The sequence below is a fragment of the Paramisgurnus dabryanus genome, chromosome 13 (genome assembly GCF_030506205.2).
Source record: "Paramisgurnus dabryanus chromosome 13, PD_genome_1.1, whole genome shotgun sequence".
Lineage (NCBI taxonomy): Eukaryota > Metazoa > Chordata > Actinopteri > Cypriniformes > Cobitidae > Paramisgurnus > Paramisgurnus dabryanus.
The window spans coordinates 10715440-10735774 of NC_133349.1; the positions used below are offsets into that span (position 1 = coordinate 10715440).

The 20335-nt window shown below is 37.8% G+C and overlaps 1 protein-coding gene across 1 annotated transcript in view; it reads right to left on the reverse strand.

The window, feature by feature from the left end:
* The window catches only part of tsnare1 (T-SNARE Domain Containing 1), a 188791-nt gene that overhangs the window by 147674 nt on the left and 20782 nt on the right, over positions 1–20335 (reverse strand). The window contains exon 2 of the mRNA XM_065239873.1: positions 6867–6992. Coding sequence (XP_065095945.1) covers positions 6867–6951 — 85 coding nt within the window. The 5' untranslated portion in view covers positions 6952–6992. The remainder of the gene's footprint in view (positions 1–6866; positions 6993–20335) is intronic.

A 20335-nucleotide genomic window follows, 5' to 3' on the forward strand; every position in this document is an offset into this window, starting at 1 on the left:
CACAATTCATCCTGAAGTCTATATAACATTAAAGACCCCCACAATCCTTTTCCAACCCAAAGCCCACCAATTACAACACAATCATGACGCTGACGCAAGACATGGCCTTTCTAGGTAATTATGGAATGCCTGATTACTTCTATGAATGAATGGACCATTATTTCTCAAGCAATTTGCCTTTCATATTTTGTCTCTGGAACTTGCATAGCGGTTGCATACTGTACAGTAATACAGACTTCAGTGCAATGACACATCTAGGAGTCTGTGAGGGTCGTGATTCACAGAATCACTGAGATAAAGGCACACAACTGCAGTAATTGGAATTTGTGTAAAACCCACAACATGTGGCGGAAACATGAAGTAAAATATTCTTTAAACAGGCAGATGTAACTAACAAATACAGCTATGCCACACGAGTAAGCACAGACAATAAAGGCCATTTTCTTTCTTGTAGTAAAAAGCTGTGTGTGTGTGTCTGTGCGTGTGCTTCAAGCTGTGTTCCACATTTCTCTCCCTGAACGAAGCAGGACACCTGAGCTCAATTCTTCTTCTTCCTGCTTGGATCACCATGGTGTGACTGTGGAGCACGCCCCGGGTTTGGCCACTCACCATGGCTGTTCGGCACCTGCCGTTGTTGAAGTGTCCCTTCATTAGTCTCTCCACAAAGGCAAACCCACCAAGCAAACCTCCTTAATGAACACAACAGAGCCTGAATCTGGATTTGGGCTGACCAAATGTGCCGGACTGGTGTCATGACAAATGCTTGTTTCTAGTAGTTTGGTGTTGAACATGCATAGTGCATTAATGGAAAAAAGCAAGAAAACAAGAAAAAAAGATGCCAAAAAGCATAGAGAAAAAAAAGAAAATAGAAAGCAAGAAAGCTTTGGTGTGTCCCGCCCCTTATAGTCTGAACAAATGTCATATGACACCAATAAGAAGGTGTTTTTGAAGTACTTCTTAACTGAGGGGAAAGTTCCTGAGAGAAAGAAAGATACACAGAAAAACAGAATGACATAAGAATATGCAAAAGAGACAGACAGACATAAGAGTATGCGTAAAGAAAGACAGGCTGAAAGACAGACAGACATAAAAATATGCAAAGATACACAGACACAAGAAAGTAAGACAAGAAAGTACACAGACAGACAGACAGACAGAAAGACATACAAATTTGCAAAGAGACAGACAGACATACATGTAAGAATATGCATATAGACAATCAGACAGACAGACAGACAGATAGACAGACAGAAACAAACAAACACAGACAGACAGACAGACAGACATAAAAATATGCAAAGAGACAGACAGACAGAAAGTACACAAACAGACAGACATAAAAATTAGCAAAGAAACAGACAGACATGCATGTAAGAATATGCATAGATACAGACAGAGAGACAGACGGACAAAAAAAGACAGACAGAAATTACAAAAGACACACAGACAGACAACATAGACGGACAGAGAGAGAGAGAGAGAGAGAGAGAGAGAGAGAGAGAGAGAGAGAGAGAGAGAGAGAGACAGAAATTACACAGACAGACAAAAAGAAAGATATAAAAATTTGATATGCATAAAGACAGACAGAGAGACACAGAGAGACAGACAGACAGACAGACAGACGGACAGACAGAAACAATCACAGACAGACAGCAAAAATGCATAAAGACAGACAGACAGACAGAAAGTACACAGACAGAAATAAAAATTTGCAAAGAGACAGACAGACATGTAAGAATATGCATAGATACAGACAGAGAGAAAGACAGACAAAAATAAAGACAGACAGACAGACAGACAGACATGTAAGACTATGCATAGATACAGACAGAGAGAGAGAGAGAGAGAGAGAGAGAGAGAGAGAGATAAAGATACACACAGACAGACAGACAGACAGACAGATAGACAGACAGACAGACAGACATAAATAACAAAAGATAGACAGGCAGGCAGGCAGACAGGCAGACATGTAAGGATATGCATAGATACAGACAGAGCGAGACAGACAAAAATAAAGATACACACACAGACAGACAGACGTAACAAAATATAGACAGACAGACAGACAAACAGACAGACATGTACGAAAATGCATAGATACAGACAGAGAGAGAGACAGACAAAAATAAAGATACACAGACAGACAGACAGAAATAACAAGAGATACACAGACAGACAGACAGACAGAAATAACAAAAGATAGACAGACAGACAGACACACAGACAGACAGACAGAAACAACAAAATATAGACTGACAGACAGACAAACGGACAGACATGTAAGAATATGCATAGATACAGACAGAGAGAGAGACAGACAAAAATAAAGATACACAGACAGACAGACAGAAATAACAAGAGATACACAGACAGACAGACAGACAGAAATAACAAAAGATAGACAGACAGACAGACACACAGACAGACAGACAGAAACAACAAAATATAGACTGACAGACAGACAAACGGACAGACATGTAAGAATATGCATAGATACAGACAGAGAGAGAGACAGACAAAAATAAAGATACAAAGACAGACAGAAATAACAAAAGATAGACAGACAGACAGACAGACAGACAGACAGACAGACAGAAATAACAAAAGATAGGCAGACAGACAGACAGACAGACAGACAGACAGAAATAACAAAAGATAGACAGACATGTAAAAATATGCATAGAGACAGACAGAGAGACAGACAGACATAACAATTTGCAAAGACACAGACAGATAAACATATAAGAATATGCATAGATACAGACAGATAAACAGACAGACAAAAAAGATACACAGACAGACAGACATAAATAACAAAAGACAGACAGACAGACATACATGTAAGAATATGCATAGATTCAGAGAGAGAGAGAGAGAGAGAGAGAGAGAGAGAGAGAGAGAGAGAGAGAGAGAGAGAGACAAAAATAAAAATACACAGACAGACAGACAGACAGACATAAAAATATGCATTGAGACAGACAGAGAGACAGACAGACATAAAAATGTGCAAATAGACAGACATGTATGAATATGCATAGATACAGACAGAGAGACAGACAAAAATAAAGAGAGACAGACAGACAGACAGAAATAGCAAAAGATAGACAAACAGACATAACAAAAGACAGACACAAAGAAAGAAAAAGAATATTGATATAAGTATAAGAAAAGCAGAAAAATGAGGGGAAGATGCAGAAAGATAGCTGTAACAGATGCCGACATAAAAAGAGGGACAGCAAACGACAGCAAGAAATGAAGTGACAGAGAAAGAAGAGTGACACAAACGCATATGCTGGAGGGGAGTTGAAAGGCTTGGCAGGGGAGAGGTGGGGAAAGATTAGCTCGACTGACAACTCCATTAGTGGCTTAACCCCAGCTTTGATCATCGCATGAGCCCCTCTTCAGTCCGACTGATGCAGAAGAACCCAAACACAGCAAAGCTGACAGGCTCCTGAACGCAGGTCTGCTTGTGATCAAAGCCTTGTCTTTTATAACTGAAGCTGCCTCTTTCTCTTTCCTACCATTGTCCTGTGGGACTGGTAGAAGCCAAACACTCAAAGTGAGAGATATCTCAGAATGTGAGATTTACTGAGGTCACGCTGTGTGAAATAGAAAGCTATTTGCTTTTGCATGTTTTGATTGTGAGAAAGCTCTGTGAGGAAGACGCTGTTTTTCTATTTCGAAGCGTTTCCGTAGATTTGTCACATCCTCTTCTGTAGTGCTGCTACAAAAACTAAACGAAACAAGCTGCATCATATTTCAGCTGCTCTTTTCAACGTGATCTTGTGAAGTACATTGCATTCATGCTAATGAATTCATACGGAAAATGTTGGTTAAATTCACAGCTATGACATGCTCCTTTCTGTATTATACACTTACTACAAGAAAATGCAACAATCTGTTATATATATATACACATTATTTTTAATATATAACCTTACACACTGTCAGATTTTTTTTTTTTTTCAAAAACGGTCCCTAGCTGTCACTGTCTTGTATAATATGTTCATCAAACGGCCTCAAGCCATTTAGAAATAACGCTTTGCTGGCAATATTCATTAAATGCCACTTCAATTTTTCAGCAAAGTCCTCCAAGTGCACACAGAGGATTCGGTGAACAACGGCGCCAAGATGCACAAGTTTTTTACCCAGATAAAGTAGGTTTACCAAATACATAAGTAAATTGCCCGAATAGCGAGTCTTTGAGTCTTTTATTCAGAGACTTTTTTAGAATTGAAGATTTTTGTCTTAGAAGGTTCATGGCTTTGCAGCAAAAGACAACAGAAAATGAAATTGAACTGAAAAACTGTCATATGTTTTGGAATATTGTGGTATTTTTTACAAATGACTTATCTATGAGCTTCATTATTATAATTTTTTTATTAATGTGGCCTCATAATCTTTAATCAAAAGCGCAAATCTCCTCCCCTTCTTGAAACAATCTCTCTTTACTTCCGGCCATGATATGGCAGAAAAGATTGCAGCGATTAGCAATTAGCAACATGACCCAACTTCAAACAATCCAATAAATTCTCGATAGACGAATTCAAGTCCAGCCCTGCCCTTTTTTTTTCATTTCAGAAGCCATTTCACTTAGATATACCCCTAACCCCATCAGGCAAATTGTACCAAAACGTATGTGATCGTATGAATTGATACGAATTAGCCAACTTATAAAACATGTACGAATTCTCGTGAGATAGCGTTGATCCATCACATTTTCACTATTGCATCCATTTATCTATGAATTTAGGCATCGAACACAAGTGCATTAATAGGTTAATTACAAAAATCTAAAACGAAGAGCATAGTTTCCACAATAAAATCTATTTAGTTAACTTAAAATTTTATTTTCTATGCCAAAAATGATTATTTTATTATCTTTGTAACAGAACCACAATAACAAATTATGTGTTGTAAATTATACTAAATACTTATTTATACTAAATAGTCTTTATTTGATACTTATTACACGGCTCTCTGGAATGCTTGATTCTGATTGGTCAGTTGACACATTTGCAGGTTCGTTCTTTTCAAATAATAACCGCTCCAAAGTAATAACGCATAGCCGGTACTACTTGTACGATTTAAATCGCTCCGCGCCAATAAAGATTACTGTTTGGCGCCATCTTGTGACAAACACTGGACAACCACAACATTTTGACATTAATGTACGGAAAAAACAAAACATTTAAACAGTGGATAGAAGAACGAACAACGACAAGACACAGAGAGCTTACTGAGACTGAACTTGACAAAATAGAGCATGACAGCTACGAAGCCAACACACAAAAAAATACAGGATGGGCATTAAAACTTCTCAAAGACTGGCTAAAAGAGAAAAAATGGAGACAGACAAGTATGAAGCAGAGGATCTTAATAAGGTATTACGATCATTTTATGCATCTGTGCAAAGTTTCGCGGAAGGATAAAAATGTTAATTTAAAACAAATATGCCAATAAAATGTTTCAAATTCATATTCATGTCCAGTTTTTTTTCTTATGTGGCAAGTAGCCGTGTAATAAGCGGGATAATGTAGAGGCAGCCGGTAGTTATCGGGAAATAAGCCCCTTCAGTGTGATACAAGACCCTCTGCTTCGCGTCGGGTCCAGATCACACTGTCGGGGCTTATTTCCCGATAACTACCGGCTGCCTCTACATTATCCCTTATATGTACTGGGGAGTCCATGCTCCTCCTCTCTATCCATTAAGGCAGGGGTTTCAAACTTTTTTGTAAGCCGAACCCCATTGACTCAAATTATTCACTTAAAGTATCCATTGAGTTTTTAAATTAATATTTAATTTATTTAAAAGCACATATGCAGGTTTAACCTTTAAAAACATTTATTTTTTATTGCCACATAAAACAAAAATGTCCATTTTGCACGAGTTTTTGTAATAGTTACGTGATGAACAAATAAAATATATATTTTTGTTAGTATTTAGATTTTAGTATTTATTTTATTTTATTTTATTTATTAAATTTTTCATCAACTCCCAAATCCCCTGCAATTCCCACGTGAACCACCAGGGGTTCGTGAACCCAAGTTAAAGGGGTAGTTCACCCAAAAGTTAAAATTCTGTCATCATTTACTCGCCCTCATGTTGTTACAAACCTTTATAAATTCCATTGTTCTGATGAACACAAAGTAAGATATTTTAAGAAATGTTTGCAACCAAACCGTTCGTGGACCCAATTTACTTACATGGTATTATTTTTCCAACTATGGAAGTAAATGGGGTCCACGAATGGTTTGGTTACAAACATTTCTCAAAATATCTTTCTTTGTGTCCATCGAACAACTAAATGTATACAGGTTTGTAACAACATGAGGGTGAGTAAATGATGCAGAATTTTAACTTTTGGGTGAACTATCCCTGTAAAGAGTCCTTGGACTCTTTCAAGGTTGAAGGCCTCTGATCTAAAAAATATTAATCAAGTTTTCAAATGAAAAACTAAATGATTTTACCCATATCCAAATATATATGTTTTTAAGGATTTAGTTTAACCTTTTTTTTATTTATTTGAGTTTACGCTCCACAACTTTGAACCGTGTAATGAGTTGTTCTGTAACCATAATAGTGTATTATAACTATGGGGGAATCTAAAGATATTGTTTAATACAAGAAGCACATTACTTGTCAAAACTCAGATGAGGCAGAACACAAATTGTCAAATTGGCCATATGGCTGATTATTCCCATATTGGTTTATGAAGAGAGAATAAATGCAGAATGTTGTGCTTTATTAAACGAACAGAGACAGACTCTTTGTCTCTGACTTATGATTTATAGTATTTTTTAAAGAATGCCTCGTGATAAATGTAGGGAACTCAACCTGTGAGTATGACAAAATGGGTCTTTACCTACTGGCTGGTAGCCCTGCCTTGTGGGCCCACCGAAAGGATTTCTGCTTCCAAATGAACCCGCATCAATGGATCCATAAGACATTCTGGCTTGGATGTTTTCTTGAGCAGCAAAATGGGATTAATCTGCACAGACACCCAAAAAACAGGACACAATCAAATAATCATATAGCAATAGAGGTAAAAGTGGTACAGTAGCTTATGAATCTACTGGGACTGTGCGTCAGTCAGAATCATTAGCAAAGCACTGAATGTGTGAAATAAAAGGGGGAATCTGTAGCACGATTTCGCCCCACAGTGACATGCACTTTCTGTGTGAGCATAAATTAAACCTTATGACAGAGTTATACAATTCACATATGAATCAGTCGTGAATCAAACTGCCCTGTTATCTGCATTGGCCATTCACATTTAAATAAAACTTTGGAAGGTGCGTGTAACATGGTCGAAAAGATCAAGAAGGTGTTAGAAAGCATCCCTTCCTCACCCTCCACACAGGATGAGAACATCACCCACCAGCGTATTACATAAACATGATCAAATATCATCATCTACACCACATACATAAATACCCATTCGAAAACTAAAATTCATCTACTTTTAAAGCTTTTGCTGGTATGAAGTGGACAAATAAAGCAGTGCCATCCACACACTATGGTCAATATAAACAGAGATGCAGTAAATAAAAGGGCCAATTTAATACACTGTTGGAAAAAAATGTCAAAATATGTACCCCAGTTGTCACAGGGGCAGTACCTTTTAAAAAGGCCTTAATAAGTACCATTAGGTACAGATATGTATACATTTGTTACTAATATGTACCTTTAAGGTGCTAATAAGTTCCCTTTGGTACCTCAGAGGAACTGATGACACTTTTCCATTGCATAGTAGTATCCCATGGTTTGGTTTGGGTCAGGTTGGGTCAGCTTACCTCACTTTGGCTTGGTTAGCTTTTCCATTGAGTTTAGTAACACTTCGGAGTGGGAGGGATTATAGGCGTGTCGTTATATTTGCGCTGCCTACTGCTGTGACATCAAGTGAGAGCATCGTTGAACATTCACATACATTCATTTATTGCCGCCACAAACTGCAAGTCTGGAAAAAACTGTTATGGAGTTCCTGATTCTCAACCTGTGAATGTTTTTCATCACTAAAAGGGAGTTTGGGAACTTACAGCAAAGCAAAGAGGACAATAGGTTTACTCGAGACAGCGCAGGCTAGCATGAAGGTAAAGCCAATCTTTTACATTATAGCGATGATGCGGGTAGTGACGATTCTCTCAGACCAATCAGTGATCGACAGTGTTTTTGCGTCACATTTTGGCATCAGCTCGGGTCGCTTGGAACCCCAACCAAGGTGGTACTAAAAAAAGTATCGGGTACTACACACTTTAGACCAGGTTTTTGTTGGTCAATGGCGTAGTCACTTTAGACCAGGTTTTTGTTGGTCAATGGCGTAGTCTATTAGCCTGGGTGCCAGCCGATCTTAGCCCCGCCCACAACATTTTGAGAAACGGGAAGATCGGTCTGGGGTTTCACCGTTGAGGAGCTACTATGCGAGTCCCAAAACTGGCCGATGAATCAAATTGTGAGGGCGGGCTTTATACGATGATGGACAGATGATCAACAGTAACGTATCAACCACGTCACCAAAGGATCAAGTTAAAGAAGCAACTGAAATGGGTATCACGGCGATGCAACTCGGTGTGCACGACGAGATGGATATAGCTAGCGGTCGTTGCCAGCTTCTTTTCGGAAGCCCAGAATCGTGGAGGGACATGCTAGGCTCGGATATTTTTCAAGCAAACGTAATGGGTATCGTCGTGGATGAAGTTCAACTAATGTACAAATGGTAAGAGATAGTCTTACTGTATGACTTAATGTGATATAAATGAAATGTTGTAAACATAGTAGGTGTTGATGTACGTTCGCTAACTCAGACTTGTAGTGTGTGTCATTGTAACGAAATAACTAGCAGTTCGGTCAAGCTGCAAATACGTCATTTCAACATACGTCTCACACCCCGTTGCTCTGATTGGTCGTAGGTCTATCCAATTGAGTACAGAGGCATTTTTCGGTTGAGACACGCCTCATAATTATAGCTCAATGGAGCGGTATCAGACTCAAATTCTGACTAGAATTGAGTATTACAACATCAGGCTAGTAGTCTATTTTTGATGCCTCAAAATAGCAACGCGCCAACAATGCGCCTGAACACACCTCGTTTTCAGACCAGAACGCCCATGGGCGCAAAAAGGGGCACAAATGCATTTGCTATTTAAACGACGTGGCGCTAAACGTGAAAATGATAATTGCGCAAGCTGTACTTGTTGAAAGGGTGCAGCCCCAGTGACAACTATTTTAGGGTAAATAATTTGACCACTTTTTTCTGACAGTGTACTCATATTTCTACAGGACTGTTCATTGTTCACCAATATATTTACATTTGACCAGCTCAAATAGTCATTTGTTTCAGTCTTGAGGTCTTTTATAATTCAGACTCCGTTGATGTTTTGTTTGAAAGTCTCTATTCACCTGTTGCACAAGCAACAAAGATTGATGATGCACTGAAGTAATACTGAAAGCTGATTAGTTTGAGAGATTACCTTTGGCAATATCTTTGATTGTGATTTTGTCAACTCAACTGCTGCTTACATCTCAAGGTCATAGGTTTAATCTCAGCGAATCACAGACTGACAGAAATGTACACACTAAATGCATTGCAAGATGCTTGGGATAAAAATATCTGCTAAATGCATGTTATTTATGTGGAAGAAGGCAAAATGAAAATTCTCCATTATAGGGCCACATTTTCATTTAATTAAATTAAGTCGCTTCAGTATTAAACCTGTCTTTTCAATTTATGTTGTAAGCCCCTCTGCTATTTGTGCATCTCTGCTATTAAGTCATGTGTGTTTTGAACATTAGTAAGTAGATTCATTAAAACAGCAGCTATTAGTTACAGTAATACATTTTTAGAGTTGGCTAAAATCTCCCTCATGGACTGCCACTGAAAACAACTAGAAGACATCTATAAAAAGGTAAAGAATCATAAAAATGTATAATAGGCTTTCTCTTAATGTTAGAGGGTTATCGGGTTATGATATTCAAGCTAAACTTAAAGAAATAATGATAATAACAAACATTTTTGACACACATCTCTGCTAAAACGTTACGGTTTCTGAAGAGTAGAGTTTAGGTGGGTGAGGTGGCCGGGCCTGCAGGGGGAATGAGATGGAAGATCAAATTTTCTGGGCCACGTGGCCAAATAATCTGATTAATTTCCATAGAGCAGGAAGATTAATTACTTTTGGCAGCAATAAAAAATTCTGTGCTTGATTTTGAGCCCAGACAATGTTTTCTGCTTCCTGCTCAGTCACAATGAGATCCTAAGGGATATTTACCTTTGACTCTATTTTCATTTTGACTGTATTTCCTTTTATTGCATTTGTTTTTTCCAAAACTAAAAAGAAAACTGTGCCACATTGCACAGTTCACAGGAACTTCTGATTTAAACATTGTTGATGTTTGTCATTTTTTATTTCTTTCAACACTTTTAAACATGACATTTTTCTTTAACAATGAATAAATCATACACTTTCAGAAAAAGGTACAGTAAGCTGTTACTGGGAAAGTATCCTTTATAAAGTAAAATATCCTTTACAATTTAGGTACCTGTGAGGTACTAATATGCACTTAAAAAGTACAAATGTGTATTGTAATGTGTTTAATAGGGTGTAAGGTTTTGTACCTACTTTTTTTTAGTTAGTTCTAGCCTGGGTTTCCCCATGCTGCCTTGCGCGCAAAATTATTCAAGCTGCAAGTCAAGCATGGAAACTATGGATCATTTTTTCCCCTGAAAAAGGGAACCAATCACAGAATGGGGAGGGGGCAGCACGACGATGACGACGTCTATGCCACACACTGAAGCAGTTTTGTTGATCCAACATGGACCATTTAGATAGTGTTTTAATAGTTTTGAATGCAAGTTTATTTAAAAAAAGAGCAACTTTTGGCGTTAAACAATTTTTACATCCAAGAAGGATGTTTGGATATGGCAAGACATGATGGCCACAGAGTTTTATAGGATCGACCTGCTAGGCATTGTCGTCAACGAAGTCCATTTAACTTATAAATGGTAAGTGGTATTTTTTAATATCATATTGTCATTATGCCTGTACTGTGGTTGTCACGGTGCCACTAAGTTGTGTTGCTTTTCAATATCAATATACAGCTACCGGTTCAGTTGCATAGCTTTCAGCTGGGTGCACACGTACCCGACAAAAGTGGTGGTCACTTGAATTTATGTCGCACTACATACGTCATGTCGTATAATTGAAACGACTGCCTATGAGCTACGTACAGTCCCATTTGATAGACATTCGTAGCGCCCAATAAACGGCTCTGGGCATTGGTAAACCACGCCTCAAATACGAGAAAATGAGCATGTGGTTCCCAGATCGCGTCTCATTCTCTATGAGACTGGTCTGGTGTTAGCCAGGCTAGGTTAATCATCACATTTTACTCAAACAATCACCTAGTTACTTTAAACCGACACCAAAGAGTTTGTTTTACATTAAAATAATGTTTCCAAAAAAGTTTCAGTCGTTCATCCACTCTAAACAGGGTGAACGGCACTTTCACATCGCTTTGCAGCCCTCTATCAGCCAAAACCGCACTAAAGAATTTCCGACCGTCGGGCGCGGTCCTGTAGTTCGAGTTAAACTACAAAAACTTGCTTTACGGCAGTGGAGCATCCTGCAGGCTGTGTGTAAAGCATTCTCGGCAAGTACATTTAAAAGAAAGATACCATTACAGTACCTAGCGTTCATGCAGCTTTTCAATTGTCATAAGCCTCCAAAGAAAAGGAAGGGTTTCATTTCGGGGGAGGCAAAGAAAAGAAAACAGGAGCACGATAGAGAAAGAGCTCGAACTAGAGTGAACATAGGGCGGGCTTATACTCGTTGGCGAGAGCTGAAGGAGGCTAGGAGTTGCAAGACTGATTTTGACCTGGCTTTGCTGCTACTAGACTTCTGAGTTATACCGGTTTACAGATACTAAACATGCCGACTTGATCTTTTTTTTGTACAATGCATTGTAAAATTATTTACGACAGTGGTAATGGACAATTCTCACTTCCAACCTGTAGGGGGAGCAAAGAGCAAAAATTCTTTAGTGTTGCTTAAAGCATATGACTTCAATTCCTAATGATGTCATCGGCTCTAGGCTACTATCATGACCGCCTAGTCTGGCATGGCTCTGACAGACAGGTCACACAAATATGAGACAGGGCAGTGGATTAAGTCAAGTTGATCAATATGTCAGTTACAATTAGACACCTGTCAATTCCTCTCTTTAGCATGTGATTGGACAGGAAGGCGTAGGAAGAAAGTCCCAAACATCTTTACAGTGTTTCAGGACTGAAGCATGGTAATAAAATCATATTCACACTACATGCACTGCAGAGATTATGTTAATAACCCAATTATATGTAAAATATCATGATTAACAAAGGTTTTGCTTTAATGTATAATTATAGTGAACTTTAATTTCTCCTTTGATTTTAGCGAATTTATACATTTCATTCAATGGCAGGTTTAGCAAAGGTCAATAAAGGCTTGTTTGAAAGAGTGCTATTCAAGCAACCCATTAAAATCATATTCATTGAACATGAGATACATTTGAGGTCAATTATGAATATAACTTTGAAAATAAAGAAAAGTTTAATCAAAAAGAGAAAAAACAGAAAGAGAGAGAGGGAGATTGAAAAACATTTCAACCTTGTCTGATGGACACAATGTAATGTTACGAAGAACTGGCTAAAATCACAAGCCCCAATCTGACAAGCGAAATCTGGCTGTCATTATGATACAAGGCTGTTTTAAAGAAAGTCTGCCAGGTAATGGCACGAATTAAGACCTTGTGAGGCATTTATGGCTGCAGAACTGAGTGCATATGAGCAAATATGTCTGAATTCAAATCTTGTATTTGAGGAGAAACATGTGGTTGGCGAGCAAATGCCATTAGGATGAATGGGCATGTCAAAAGACATCCTTCTCAAGTTATTATACACCTGCTTGGTTGTATAGCACAATTAACTATAAAGATGCTTGGAAACGATGTGCATTATACAAAACTGAACCTAATTGAAGATAACAAATCATTGAATAAAATTGTCCTTGTGAAATAAAAAGCATCTGCAATCGTGAACAAAAGCTCACTAGATTCAGAACTTGAAAAAAACATTGAAAGGTATTTTGAGGTGAGAAGGTCTTGTGTGTTGAGCAAGTGTTAGAGAGAGAGTTTGTCAATGCGTGTTATCCGGTGGAAGTGGGGCGGCAATAAATACAGCCATCAGACGGCGTGCAGGATTGCACAGGCCTATAGGGGGCCGACAGAACGCTTCATCTTTCGCTCGTATTCTGAATTTGTCCCCCTCACTCCATTTCCCGTCACCCATTATCACCGCAGAGAGGTTTAGCACAGCACGATGCCACGCAGCCAGAAAGCGGAACGCTCAGGACACGCTGCCATTCCTGTCACATGGCCTGCTTATTTCACAGCCATGGCGTACCCACCTGAGGGTTTTGTGTGTATGCGTGTTACTCAGAGTTCATAAACACCAGCAGTGCACAGTTTCCAAGCCTGTAATCCACATTTTTACGGAGTGATTTACTGGCATTACGGATGTCAGTCCCATTGCTCTCGATCTTCCCAGAGACTCGGTTTTGGGCCATCAGATCTCCGTGCATCTCTTATAGAGACGTGTGCTAATTTCACAACAATTAAGTGCATCCACATTCATAATATTTAACTGATTATGCTAAATGATGCAACACACTTGAAAGGGCACATATTATGCCAATTTCTACAAGATGTAATACGAGTCTCAGGTGTGCCTAGAATGTGTCTGTGAAGTTTCAGCTCCATATACTGTACAGCACATATATTTATTATAGCACGTTTAAAATGCCCCTAAGCAGAAAAGTGCTGTTTTCATTTGTGTACCTTTTAATGCAAATGATCTACTGCTTCTCTGTCTCTTACCAACAGACAATGGGCATTTTTGCTCAAAAATAAATCTGATTTCTGTAAACACATTCAAAGACAATATTATCTTTAGCCACATTAGCGCTACAATGTGCTAACAAACCATTTGGGTAAAACTAACCAGTCAGTCAGTGATCATGGGCGGGCTTAATCAGTGTGATATCATACTAACAAGATAATCAAAACAGCATGTCTAATGAAACTGCTTTGGTTTAATGAGGATTAAAAAAGGGTGTTATTTTTATTGTAGGGTTGTTGTGTTCACACACTGCCAACACACATTTATGTCCAAACACCCTGTAAAAGTGGATTTTGCATAATTGGTGCCCTTTAAGGCATCACTGTGGACATTTTGCTTTATTACCATTTAAAATATATATATTTTTTTAGAGTGTTTCCACATATGTTGGTGCGCACCGTGGTGCGGCCTCGGAGCGCACCAAAATACATTGTATAATTTTTCAGTTAGTGCGGCCCATGTTCACATATTTTACTCGAAATGCCGCACCGTACACCATGTGACAACGGTCATCGCTGTCATTGGTCTCTGACAGCTCTTACCGTCTCATGACCATCCCCACGTTTCCACGACAACCAGCCTGACAAGGAGAGCGCAGCTATCAAGATGTGGAGATAAACGATGCACGTCTTTGCTTTAACGCGAAATTGCATAGCTGTTCTATTAAAGCCTTTCTCACGGATCCGTTTGCTAAAAAGCCCGTAATGTCACTATTTGTGTGGAGGACAGCTATGCATTTATAAAATCATCAGCTCAAACGTAAAGGAGAGAGCAAATCTCTGCAACGGACCAGGATTGGCTTGTTTGTTGTTAACCCACAATATAACACCTGGCTCACGTCACGATGGAAGCCCAGTGGCTCAATCATGTGGAGAACTTCCTGTATTTGGTTCGGTCCGAGGTCCAGGAGTGTTCACACCACAGGTTGGTAGCCCCAGAGTTCGGCGACAGCCGCTCCGAGACCACCTGTTTAGAGCGGTCTCGGAGTGGTCGTTTAGTGCGCACCCGAGTGCGGCTGTTGTATTCACACTGACCCAAACGAACCATACTCGGAGCGACACGTCATTTGGGCTCAATCCCATTTCTCTGTCTTACCCCTTCCCCTTACCCCTTCCCCCTACCCCTTAGTTTTGCACATTCACAAGAGCGAAAGGGCTATCCCAATTGGGCCTTACTCTCACGTGAACGTGCGAAACTAAGGGGTAGGGGTAAGGGGTAAGACAGAGAAATGGGATTGGGCCTTGGGACGACCTAAACAGTGTATGTGTGAAAACACTCTTAGACTGTATAATGTAGTTCAGAGGTAGAATTAAGCATAAATGAATCAAAATGAAATATGAAACTGGTGTTGGCAGCTCTTTTATTTAATGAATGAGTTGTTGCGTCATTCATTCAACTGATTTGTTTCATTCAGGAACAAAGCAAGTGACCAGCAATTCAGAGCTGCATATTAGCATACTATTATTAGTACTTTTACTATTCCTTCACATGAAAGAAATAGTAAAAGTAACATGTGGTTTAAAATTCATTCAAGTCTTTATGAAGTGACTCAATCACTTACTCATTTGATTTGTTCCAACCTTCAGTAAGGATGCTGTGTGTTGCTCAGAGATGCACAACAGTACAGCTGCTGGCTTTGTTTGGGTGATTTTTTTGTTTGGCGAAATAGAGCAACAGCTGATGAAAATTATATTTATAGTATAGCATTGTAATTATTATAAATTGTAAAGTTCCAAATTAATTTACGTCAAAGTCCCTTTATGGACGTCGCACCACTAGGCATTCATCTTTGCAATGCTTTCGGGCAGTTATTTCAGTCATGCGGGACTAAAGTCCTATCCACTTGAATGGGGAAAGACGGATATCTCTAAAATTGCATGCTTAAATCACAATTAAACTGCATGTTTTTGATCAACAATTAAACCTGTCCCCAATCGCCCCAACAAAATGGTAATCAACAAGGCTTTAAGTTTAACTTTTGACATTTATTTAATCGCATCATATTTTAAAACATAACACCATTGAACACTTTCAATAAAAAAAAAACTTTGCATGAAATAAGACTTTGTTCAAAAGTAAATAATAATAATGCAATTGTGTTTGCATTTTGTCTCTAACAAAAGTCATCATACTTTCTTTTCGGCTGGCTTTTTTGTTGATTAGGTTCAGTTTCTGTCTTGGTTTTCTCTGCTGGTGCCGAAAATCTAGTTTTCTTTTAATTCTGTGTAACAAACTTATCCATTGTTAAAGTTTATACCCACTACTATACCGCCTCTCCACAATAAAGTTTTTGTTCCGCTTCAATTAACTTTCCACCATTAATTCACTCTTGTAGGCTTTGGTTCCGTATGACATTTTCTTCGCAGGTATGATGTTGTTTTAAGTTAGGCTTATAATTAAATGTGTCGTTTTGAGTGTATGGTCAATAAATAAAGGAATTAATAGAGATCACAAAAATGACAAAATTTCCTCCCGTTTGTCACGCCCCACTTGTAATGTTCCTATACCCCACCAGTGGGGCCTAAATTAACACGAACAAAATGATTATATACACTGTAAAAAGAATACTGTGAAAAATACAGTAACTTGCTGGCAGCAATTAGCTAGTAAGTTGCTGTATTTCATTTCACAGTATTCTTACTGTAAATGTAACTGCAGTAAAATTAAAATTACTGTGAACTCTTTTACAGTAATAATCACAGTACTGTATTTCATAACTACTACTGAAATAGGGATTACTGCATTTATTTTGTGTACTGTAAAATGAAGACACTGTTTGTCACAAAAATGCCATTTATTTTCTCACTTTAAATTACAAAAATTCATAAATTAAAAATAGCATAGCATACATTTTTTTCAACATGTTAAATTTTTTCTGTGAACATCTCAAAACTATTTTGAACACATACATTTTTTTTAATATGTTAACATTTTTCTGTGAATATTTCATTTAATTTCAACACTTCATACAAAAACACTTTTCTGAACACACAAAACAATCAATATGTATTAAAATGTTTCTGGTAAATTACAAATGCATAAAAATTAAATGATTTACATTTACAGCAGGATTTCAAACCTGAATATTGTTTTTCTCCAAGACGTTTTTTTTTTCAGAACTATTATTCTTTTAAAACTGGACCTGAACTAGTTGACTTCCTGGGCTGGACTCTACCCTGTAGTGAAAGAAATTGACTATTAATGTAAAAGTTTATAAGCAAGACAGATGGGTTGATGACATATACATAAAAGTTTACTTCACAGTGTTTTAAAGGTGCGGTGTGTAATTTCAAGAAGGATCTCTTGACAGAAATTAAAAATAATATACAAAACTTAATTATCAGGGGTGTATAAAGACCTTTCATAATGAACCGTTATGTGTTTATTGCCTTAGAATGAGACGTTTTAACTACATACACAGAGGGTCCCCTTACATGGAAGCCGCCATTTTGTGCAGCCATGTTTCTACAGAAGCCCTTAACGGCAAACTTTTTTACTAAGTTGTCTCCAACTATGACATGTTTGTCCGGTGGCAGCTACCGTAGCTTCTCTATGTGTTTCAAAAGCAAGAGGTGAGCAGTGGACTGAGCAGTTGGTTGCAATTCACAACTTCACCACTAGATGCCGCTAAAATTTACACACTGCACCTTTAAATAAACAATTTTTATTTTTTATATGCTCTGTTGGTGGTTTGTGGAGTAAAATCTAATATTTATTATTTAATAACTGTCTACATTAAAGGCGGAGTGCATAATGTTTGAAAAACGCTTTGGAAAAGGAGACGGGCCGACTACCAAAACACACTTAAAGCCAATCAGCAGTAAGGAGCATGTCTACTAACCGACATCCTTGCTGGGTTGCGTATGTGTGAGGCGGGTCTTTTAAAAGAAGGTCCAGATTCTATTGGGGTAGGGGCGTGTTTGTTTAGGTGATTTCAAATATCAACAATGGCTTTCAAACATTGTGCACTCCGCCTTTAATACTATTATAAAATTATACATAAATATCCCACATTTCTGCCACAATACCATGTTTACAGTTAGTGATACAACAGTGAAATTTATGGTAAATATTTGTTGATTTGTGAATGGAAAAGTATTGTTTCACTCGACGCGCCAAACACATATTTTGAAATGACGAACCACACACATGACGGGCTACATACATGTTGTGACAAACTTTGCATCGTGCGCCCTCGAAAAAAGAAGTCACCGGCCGCCACTGCATTAGACTAGCTGTGCTGCTTTTCTACCATTTGCATGGTGAGTTAAATTAAACGTTTGATGTTTAACAATAGCACAACAGTTGATAAACAAAAATAAACACTTTAAAAAGTATTTTACTTATCGGGTAGTTGGTTAAAGAATGACTACTCAAATATTTGTTCCCATTCCTAGTCAAAACTAAATAAAAAACACTATATATAAAAGTGCTTACCTCTGGATAAATTCCAATGTAGTGGCTGCATCATACATGGCTAGAGCAGAAGTGAAATCACAACGGTCACTCAATTGGAGGAGAACTCTGCCCTCGATGGAAAGCATCCATTTTTTGCCCCCAGAATGGACTCTCCTAAAAAATATTAAATAAAAGTTGCCATTGCACTGTATTCAATCTGATATGGTTTACTATTTTACATAAGCAAAATTTATTGAAAACACTAGCCCTACATAACTACCTATTAGATCAATAACCACTAGAGATTTTTGGAATGTATGTGCAAGATGACATAAAACTTTGTTCACACCACACAGTGACTCGATACAAATATGCTTTATAGATGAAGTAACCCTTAAAATTGACATCTATTGTGTATGTCGAGTGCTGGGATCTTACCGAGCATGATGAGCCTTGGAGTGCTTGGCAGGGAAATCTGGGCCTCAGCATCTGTTTAGGTGGAAGTTTCCTGTAACACAAAATAAACAAACAAATAAAAACGATTAGAAATCACAAGTACAATATTCATAAGAGAAAAAGTGTGTCAATACTGTACAAAAATAACTTGCATCAACCAAGAGAAAAACAGCTTCTTCCTGTTGCATGGTTTCTGTGCACTTTAACATGTTTGATATATTAATATATATATAAATCATAGAATAAACAACATTGCTTGCATTTGAAAATCATCATGCATGCCAGTTCATGTAACTTATGTACCTGGAACGATGGTCGATGGCTCTTGTCTGCAGTCTGAAAGGAAAAAAAAGAGGTGAATAAAAGAACGAGTAAGATCTCGAAATATCTTAATACAGTGCGAGAATATTATAATAGTATAATATATATACACAATTTCAAACTATTTTGAATTCAGCAATGCTAACGTTAGGTACTCTTTAATCAAATAAAAAAGACGTTATAAATGTAATGTCGCCAGATAAGACAAATATTTATACAATAGGCTATGCTCCCCAAAGTCGGGTATAACACTTCAAATTAGGCTATTAACAATCTAACGTTATAGTTTCTGCAGTTTGACCTCCAATGAAGTTCAGAAAAATCGTGAAATTATGAAAAATGTGTGTTACTGTGTTTTCTTTCGAATCGGCCCGCTTAACTTTATGTCCGTTTCCTCAGGCAGCAACGTAAGCGAGAAAGAGAAAAAAACGAGAGATTTAAACGAATATCGCGCCAATAAATACAAAAATACACACTTTTAAATTAATTTTGGTTCACAATGCTAACGCTATAATTAAATTAAAGACGTTATAAATGTAATGTTGCCGGATAAGTCTTACCTCATATCTCCTCAGCTGCGTTTTCTTTCAGCTCGAGAGACTGGTTTCAGCCTGCGGAGGTCGTCGCACTCGCATATGCAGGGTCCATACGTCATCAACCCTGGGTTATTTAAGTTAACTGACCATTAGATTTGCAAGTCATAAGCATATTAAACAATTTACTATTAACTTAGAATAACAGTCAACTTTATAATTGTTAATATTCTGAAACAAGACCGTTTTGATGACGTATGCAGCCGAGAAATGCGACCTCCGGAGGCTGCAGCCTTCGCATTGAAACACGGCCAATTACTATTATTATTAAATTATTATCCTTCTCTAAACTAATGACGTTATAAAATGTTGCCAGACTAGAAAATATATCGAAATCATGCAGAAATATATATTTGTGGTAATAAAATTGCAAAATGCACACACGAGACGGGTTTACTAGGAAGTGTGCCGCTCATTACTCCTCTCTCTCAGTGCACTCTTAAAGTTGAACAAACAGGTGACTTTACAAGAGTAAACTTTGAAATTAAATTAGCAAATTTACCTTTCTGAAGTAAAAATTCTGATGAAAGTGTGGAATTTCGTAGCTTTCCTTGGCTGAAGAAAAAAATCCTCTAGAAATTGCTGTATTGTGATTCACAGAAAAAATATTTTTACTGTAGAATTTACCCGCCA